We start from the raw sequence: 8797 nt of genomic DNA, 5'->3' as shown, positions 1-8797 counted from the left end.
TGTCCCTTTTCGCCATGTAATTGCTTTTTGCCGAGTTGTCCCGGGAAAGCGAGTTGGAGTGGTTATATATGCGCATGCTCGTACTCCCACGTTTTGTTTTCAAAAATGGCGGACGCTCGACCAAAAACAAATTCACAGAAGAAATCAGTCCAAATCAATCCAGATGCCCGATTCCAATGGACCGATGAAATGGTTCAGAATTTACTTCATGCATTGCTTGATTATATAAAACCTCAATGGAGTACAACAACTCTGATTTTAATGCAGATAAAAGCAAGCAATATGAGGCAGTTAGGCTGCACTTGGCGTCGAAATATAGCGACCAACCATCTCGGTTTGGTCCAGAGATTATTCGTGATGAAATCGTTGATCAAGAGGATCCGAAAGCCTATCTAAAGAAAGTTGAAGATGACAAAGCGAAAATACGAAAGGGATATTCGAGAATTTTGGAAAAAATTAAGAGTTTGAGACAAAAATTTAGCATCGCAGTAACATCTGGAAGGCGTTCAGGATCTGGAAGGTTGGTGATGGAATTTTATGATACAATGGTCCTAATATGGGGTGGATCCGCATCAACTGAGCCTCTCCGTTTTGGAAGTTATTCAGCAGACGTAGATCAAAGTCAACACACTGGTTTTCTTGACATGACTGACACTGAATTGGGAAATGAAACTGAGGAAGCTGGCGAAAGAGATGATCCTTTACTTGATTCTTTTTCCAATGATGAAACCACAGCTACTTTAAGCAACGATAAAGGTAGTCGTAAACGCCCTGCTAATGTACCAAATTCAGTTCCATTGTTGATTGACAATAAAAGGAAACATATGGAACGTCAGTTGTTAGCAGCACAAAGAGACAAACTTCTATTTCAAGAGAGTAAAGATTAAAAGGAGTTTCGTAAAGAGCTATCTAGTGCATTTAAAGAGTCAAATAGTATTTTTGCTGAATCAATGAAGGCAATGAGCACTGCGATGATGGCTATGGCTTCATCGATACAAAGATCAGTTGAGGTTCAGAATGTGACACCTCAATATTTCAATATGGCTCCACATGTTTCAAATCCATTTCCAACAATACCAAATGTTATTCACCAAGGAAATTATTTATATCTTAATGCAAGTGGACAGCATTCCTCAGCAACACCAAATAGGAATAATGGAAATAATATGGAAAGTGAAGAGCCATCATGCATATCACACATTATAACTAGAAATACATGCATGCAGAAACCCCTCGCCTCGGTTTAACAAAATTAGTTATTAATTAAGCATAGGGATGGTAACATGATCGTTAGAAAAATTACGTATGTGAGAAAAAGAAATTGAGAAAAGTGTGGAAACATTTTTCTGCACGTGGAAGCACTGTAGTCATGGCAACTCGCAACGGCCGTATATTTTTAAAGAATCAAAGTTTACCCACTGGTTTACCCTCATATTTTTGTGAAAAAATGGCAAAAATACGCCAAGATTCTTACCTTTTTCTGGAAGTTAAGTTACTCATCTATAGTCAGTGTTATGGTAAATTATTTTAATTATTAATTACCATGAAATATAACATCAGACGTCTCATACAACTTCCGAAGTTTTATGTTACGCCTCGACTGGTTTTTGCACGGGAATGTTTTGATTTTCTTTTCTTTTTGTCATTATGAAAACGGAGTTTATAAATGAAATTATAATGTCGCTTATCACATAACACATTCAGATTTATAGTGAAATACATTTGAGAATATTAAAGTTTTGTTTACCACAAAAGAATTACTTTTTAAAACTGTGGATGAAATATTATCAAGTGTAAAATCTTCCGACTTTATTATACACGGTGAATTCGGTCAAAAATTTGGTCTTGTTATTTGTTAAACTGTGAAAAGTCTTGACCACATTCAAGTTTCCCTCTAATTTAATTAAAAATACATATATTCTTTATTTTATGAAAACATAAAATTTATTGACAGTTATTTATTGACGTTTGAAAATACAAATTTTTGTCTCGACTAATCAAGAGCTTAGTGGTTCACTCTGGCGCATGCGCATAACGTAGAAGACCGTCCATGGCGTGAGGTCCATTGCATAATGGCGGACAACTTTGATTTCGCATTTGCACATCGTGGGTGTAAATATCCGAGCGGAATTAGTACCCTCGCACGGTGCTCCGCACCGGCTCGGGGATTAACTTCAAACATGGTAACTATATTGTTAGTATGCACAATGGGGTTTGATATTTGCATTGTTCTTTTTGTGTTTGTTATTACTGTTTCATTTACTACAGCATAACTTGATAAATTTAATCATTTTTGATTATTTTATATTCACCTTTCAGTGTTATAAAACATTTTATCAAAAGATTATTATAATAACATTGACAAGTCAGATCAACTGGACTGCATTGGTGAAACTGTTAGTTTGTAATTTTCTACAAAAATATTAGAGTGTTATAATGTAGTTTTCAGTGTTTATATACTATTACATCTAAATGCATAGCAAAAACAAATTTCTGTCACGGTAATTTTTGTGCGATAAACAACTAATGAACATAATATATTGCACAAACACCTGCAAGGCACACCACAGCAATGGCATGCAACTTCCGGAACACACAAGCTAACCTTGCTTCTTTTAAGATTTATCTGGCAAGTGTACTTGTATGTATTCAGTAAGGGTGTTCCTTATGGCTTCACCCTCCCCAGTGTTGCCAGAATAGACTGGGTCTGGGAAATCCCTGTGCATATTTTCATCAGTAATATTTCTTGCAATTTGATTTCTCACAAGCTCTACATCAATATCATCATGATGAAGTTCACAGAAATTGTGGAGCACAAAACATGCCAAAACATTTTTTGGAACTGTAGTGAGTTTCAGATCCATTTTTCTTGACAAGATAGACCAGCGGGCTTTAAGGCGACCAAAAGCACATTCTATTGGGTTTCGGGCAGACCTCAACATATTATTAAAGATCACTTCAGCATCACTTTTACAAGACGGAAATTCCTTCATGCAGTATGGTGCTAGAGGGTAGGCAGGGTCACCAATGACATAATTAGGAATCTTGTTATGACCAGGGAGTAGGTTGTTGAAGGTCTTTGGTAGTTGTCCTTAATGCAGCTTATTGCTCAACAAAGAATTCGAAAATACCTTTGCATCATGCACACTACCAGCCACCTGCATTCTACATCCATGAACAAACCCTTAGCATCACATACTGCTTGAACGCTGACGGAGAAGAATTGCTTGTAATTAAAATAGTCCTGAGAATCGACATTTGGTCTTCGAATAGGAACATGGGTCCCATCAATACACCCCATCGCATGTAGCATTCCGAATTTTGTCTCGAACTCTGCAACTTTAACTCTCATTTCATCTTCTGTTCTGGGGAGATGAATGTATTTAGGACATAGGTGGGTTGATATAGCACGACACACTTGAAGTACTATCTTCGAAACTGTGCACTGGTGAATTCCGAATGTATTTGCCGTCATCCAAATTGTGCCAGTGTCCTTCAAATAATATAACGTCACAGCAACCTTTTTCTCAACAGATAACGCGAGATAATTTGGCGATGTACCTGGCGAAATATAAGGTCGTAGTTCTTCGCACAACTCAATAAACTGGTCCTTCGACATGCGGAAATTCTTTTTCCTGTCTTCTGGTGGTGATATTTCATTGATCATATTCGTCCACCAAGCATCTGTTCTTCCTTGATTTACCCACCTTGATCTCTTTTTCCTAGCTAGTCTTTTTAGTTTTTGATATCGTGCTTTTTTGTGAGCGATAGTCCGCTTTGTGGCGTAATAAATTATTAAACATCTGTTTACATGCTGTCGATAGGCCAAATAAGCGTACAACAAACCTTGAAGTTGAAGAATTAAGGCCCCAAAAAGGCAAAACTTGCGAAAAAGATTAAACTCCATCTTAAAAACAAAAAAGCGCGCCTTTTTTTCCCACTATATTTTGAACTACTTCCGGGATGTAAAACTCCCATGTAGTCGCGCAAGCGAGTTGGCCCGGTTAACCGGGCCAACTCGTTTAACCGGGCCAACTCGCTTCCATGTAATCGGCCCCTTAAAGTCGAATGTATCTTGAGATTCTGCGTCTGAGATGTATCAGATTTATCAGCGACTGTGCTTTTCCTTAGAAACTCTAGGACATTTCCAACTGAGCAGTATTCTGTTACCAACTTTTGTTTTCCTTAAGTAGCACTAAATTGATAAAAATCATATTAAAGAGCTAAAAATGCTAGAAGGCCAAATTTGATATCATGCTCAACAACGGCTGATTAAACCAGAAAGTATAATAAATATATAATTTGTTAATAATTTTTTTGATATGAACAATGACAGAAACCGCCATATCACATCAGTTAGCTTATTAATTTCAGCTAGTATAGCTTAAAACAAGTTATTAATTACGATGAGATTCAAATGCAGTCAGTGGCGTATCCAGCCTGACGATTTTGTCCCGCTATATGCAAATTTCGAGTTATAATTATTCATTTTTTTAGAAATTTATTGTTTTTACAGTCAATAAACACCAAAATTTTAGCATAGCGAGACAAATCGACAGGCTGGATACGCCACTGAATGCAGTGATGTACGTGAATCTTTTAAATTCCCTTAATAGCAAAGCTTTAGGCAAATGTTTTTAATCAGTCCGTACCAAAAGCCAAGCCATTAAGTATTTAAAGAAATTATGTCGTTTTTCAGCATCAACTTGTTTTTCAATATTTTGTAGAATCTGTACCTGTGGGCGGAATGAGGGATAAACGAAAATATATCTCTTTTTGCGCATGTTGGATCGAATTCTAATTTACCAACATTTGCATTAATTTAAAAGCAGAGCTACGGCCGCGATTTTATGTAAATTGCATGTACGTATTGCATTGAAAACCTTTTCAAACATAGTGAATACGGTGCTTTATTACTTGCCGCCCTGGAAAAATCACCCAATTTTAAACCTGCTGCAAAATACCTACAATTCTTGGCCTGTTATACTCTATGACGGTCTAGATGGCACAGGCGTATGGAGCAGAGGTTGGTGGGTCAAACCATTTGAACCTGGAAAGCTCTTCAATTCCACCAATATTGGAGCAACTACCGCGGAAATCGATGTATGCCAAAGTTGAATAACATGGCCAGAAATGTAGGCCAAGCATGCGCGAAAAGCGCTATAATTTAGGAATCCAACATGGTGTCACCTCTCAGAAAAGAGTGCGGAATCATTAGAAATTGCTTTCTATTTAACCCACAATTGAAAAGACATGTTTGACAATTTTTACGCACTGAAAACTTGAGGACAATTCGAGATGCCCAAGTATGTTCCAGAGAAAGAACATTCTTCTGATGGTCATCGTATGGGAAGGTATTTATATTCCTAGCATATTTCTGATATTAGCCACCTCATACATTTCACGTTTCTGCTCAATGTGGGCGGGAAAGTCCAGTTTCCAGTACCCGCCAGTGTCCGCCAGAGAGGGAGGGTGAGGAGAGATTAGTGTTTATGAAATTTTGACTCCAAAAACTCGCTGGTTAACATTTGTACATTTCTGTTTTGATTTAAATTACATCGCAGCAAAAGCTGAATTATGCAATTATTACATACAAACTTGGTATTAAAATTAGATTATTTCTCTACTATTTATATTTTCAATGGAATAAAAACTAAAAGCTAATTAAGACCTAACCTACTTAATTAAACGTTGGGCACTCGGCTGTTATCAAATTACATCGCAGCAAAAGCTGAATTACGCAATGATTACATACAAACTTGGTATTAAAATTAGATTATTTCTCTACTATTTAATTTTACAATGGAATAAAAACTAAAAGCTAAGTAAGACCTAACCTACTTAATTAAACGTTGGGCACTCCGGCTGTGCCGCCAACGACCATAAGTTTCGGCTTCATGGCGGATTGTAAGACAAAAAATTACTAGCTACGTCATTTTTTTTGTCAAAAATTACGTCATTACTATTAGTCGTTGGATTCAAGATGGCCGCTTAGTCGGAGAAGCCTATTTAACTATAATTTCATTGATTTTCAAGGTTTCAAATTTCAAAAGTTTCCCATAAACCAAGCTTTTCAAACCGAAAGTCATCTTATATGAGATTGCGACTAAAATTGGAAGGCTGAAATCTTGATATAAACAACAAAAGTTCACGACTTTAAATTTCACAAAGTCAAAGTTTAACGGCAAATTATATTCGCAAATCCGAAATCGCAACAATAGTATTTGCATCATTCGCAAGCTGTTGTTTATTGGATGCAATTGTATGGCCTTAATTTTTTGCAAATAAACCCGAATACGGAAAGACGGTCGCGTGAAAATAACATGTTGCAGCGTTACATGACAGAAATACAAGTACGACACGGAGCGAACATTATAATTATTCATTCATCAGTATCATCACTGCTTGACTACTTGCGTGGAACTTGGTCTTCGCCGCTGGGTGTCAGGCTTGTCAACCTGCAATATTTCACTATTTCAGTCACTTTGCGATCAAAGTATTGTGTTGTTAGTGTGTAAATTTCCTATTGTATTTGTGTATACAATTATAATTAGAATAAACATACTGTATAGGCTTCACTTAAATAGCCCCAGCGACTAAACGCTCAGTCGAGCGTCTTGTTTATTAAATTTGCTACACATAGCAAAGATAAATGAGTTTTTGGTCCTATCCGGTTTTGATTAAAGGAAAGTTAAAAATTCTTCACATTTCTTAAAAGAAAGCCGCTGAATCGTATATCTTTCATGCAATAAATGACCAATCTTAAAAGCTCATCAAAAACATCTGGCGGCTGTGAAATTGCCATTGGCTTTGCGTTTAAAGGTCATATCACATTAGTATCAGCATCTAGTAAAGTGCTTTCCCACATTTTGTTCGCTTTTAGTCATGCATTTAGTGTTCTAAACTAGAAAAAGAAACGCTGAGAAACATAACAAATTATAAAAATTGTTTCAACCTCGCCAAGCGGGCCAGCCTGCTTTGTCCAGAGAAATTTACGAACAGAAATTTTTATTTGGAAATGTATTAATTCGTGGCGAGATATCGCTAGCCGGACTGTCGCGCAAAGCGGGCAACTTACACCAAATTTACTTAACCAAAATCTTTTTGCTATAACTAAGGTCTACTGAATTATGAAGAATCAGTGAGGCCAAGTCTATATGAATGTAAAATGAATTAGTATTTTACAGCTATAATCATTAATTTTTATTTTTAAGAGCAATTTGCTCACAACAGAACTTCATATTCCCGGAAGTGAGCAAACACATGGACTAAATAGATCAGTATAACAATTGGATCATGATCTGGCGCCATATGCTGATATGTACGAGCTAGAAAACGATTCTGCTCAGATGACTCATTTTTCACAGGTGTATTGTGAACGAAATTGCGTGTCATTTTGTTAATATGAAATTAACAAAACAGGGATACAGCTATAAAAGTTTAACACTGCAAAACTCTACGAAACCTCAAACTTACGATCGCACTAGTCGTCAAATGATTACATTGCATGCTGTTATTTGCTGTAGAATACAATGCAAATATAAAAACTGAATTCGATCAAGAATACCATAAAAGAAAACAGATATAACACTGAGCTCAAAATTAACTTTGCCCTTTCATGATTGTGACTGCCACGGGTTTCCGTCAAATTTGGTGTAATGTTATTGTATCATGACTATCCTTTATTCCCGAATCCTTGCCGACAATAACACTTGGTTTGTTACAAACTCAATAGGCGTAAAATGTAGCTGCCAGCGGCTTTCCTGAACTTTATATGTCTCATTCCGTAGATGAACGCATTCGTGATTGAATTAATCCCAAACAACTCGTATTGAAAAACGACAAACCAAAGTTGGTGACACAATTTGTTGCATAAAAACTCAACTGGCAGCCCAATCAAGGCAGGTATAAAGACAAAGAAAGCAAAAACTGCAGTCACAATGCAGAATGTATTTGCTGTTTTGAATTTAAGGCGAAGATAATGTATTGCGTTGCGTCGTTCTAAGGACATCTCAATAGTATTGTTTTGAAATGTAACTTTTTCTGTCAATACTCGTTTTCTTTGCTTCTTGGAAACATGTAGGATTAGAAAATTGAGGACGCATATTGATGCAAAAGGGACATAGAAAAAAAACGCGCCAAGAGCCCCTAGAATGTTGTCAGATATGTCGCAGACACTCCTTAATCCAATGTTCGACCTTCTATAGAAGACTAGGAATGCTATGAGATTGCAACAGACGATGAACCAAATCCCAAATATGACAAGAAACACTCGTTGACGTGTCACAATTAGGGGATATTTCAGAGGTTTTACGATGTATAAATAGCGATCAACTGTGATAGCAAGAAGTGTTGCCACTGAAGCAAATAGAAATGACCAGCTGGTAGAACGACTTAACTTGCAAAACAAGTCCTGATCACTGTCAATGTTCAATATTGTCTGAATAAATTCGATGATCCATATTGGGTAAAATGTTAGGCACACGAGAAGGTCCGCCAATGCCAAGTTTCCAATTAAGTATGACGCGACTGTCTTTTCCCTTCTTGAAAAAATTGTAAATATTATAACTGTGCCATTACCTAATACCCCAACAATCATTGCAAAGAATTTGAAAACAACAGAAAAGATGAGAACATCTCTTGGAACAGTTGTCAATGACATTTTAATGAAATTGCTGGTTGATATGTTTATTTCTTCAGCGATGTCTCTGTTTACAGTAATAAGACAAGGTTTTGAAGTATAATTGTTAATTATTCATATTTAGTTTTGCATTTGCATATTACCTTTTCTAAATGT

General features: G+C 36.5%; 1 protein-coding gene across 1 annotated transcript; it reads right to left on the bottom strand.

The window, feature by feature from the left end:
• Window positions 1–2615: 2615 nt before the first annotated feature.
• Window positions 2616–3667, bottom strand: LOC114539817 (putative nuclease HARBI1). Its single transcript, XM_028560386.1, has 2 exons — window positions 3184–3667; window positions 2616–3091 (listed from the first exon to the last, which is right to left on the bottom strand). The coding sequence occupies exons 1-2, from the start codon at window positions 3665–3667 to the stop codon at window positions 2616–2618; spliced, it is 960 nt and encodes a 319-aa protein (XP_028416187.1).
• Between the last annotated feature and the right edge of the window lie 5130 nt (window positions 3668–8797).

Source organism: Dendronephthya gigantea, unplaced genomic scaffold (assembly GCF_004324835.1).
Source record: "Dendronephthya gigantea isolate DGI-Jeju-01 unplaced genomic scaffold, DenGig_1.0 000003F, whole genome shotgun sequence".
Taxonomy (NCBI): domain Eukaryota; kingdom Metazoa; phylum Cnidaria; class Anthozoa; order Malacalcyonacea; family Nephtheidae; genus Dendronephthya; species Dendronephthya gigantea.
This window is presented reverse-complemented; position numbering and strand designations above follow the sequence as displayed.

Coding starts and splice junctions, on each gene's coding strand:
- LOC114539817 (XM_028560386.1), bottom strand. CDS start 3,667: ATGATCAATGAAATATCACCACCAGAAGACAGGAAAAAGAATTTCCGC. Junction 3,092..3,183: donor AGCAGTATGTGATGCTAAGG/GTTTGTTCATGG, acceptor AGCTGCATTAAG/GACAACTACCAAAGACCTTC.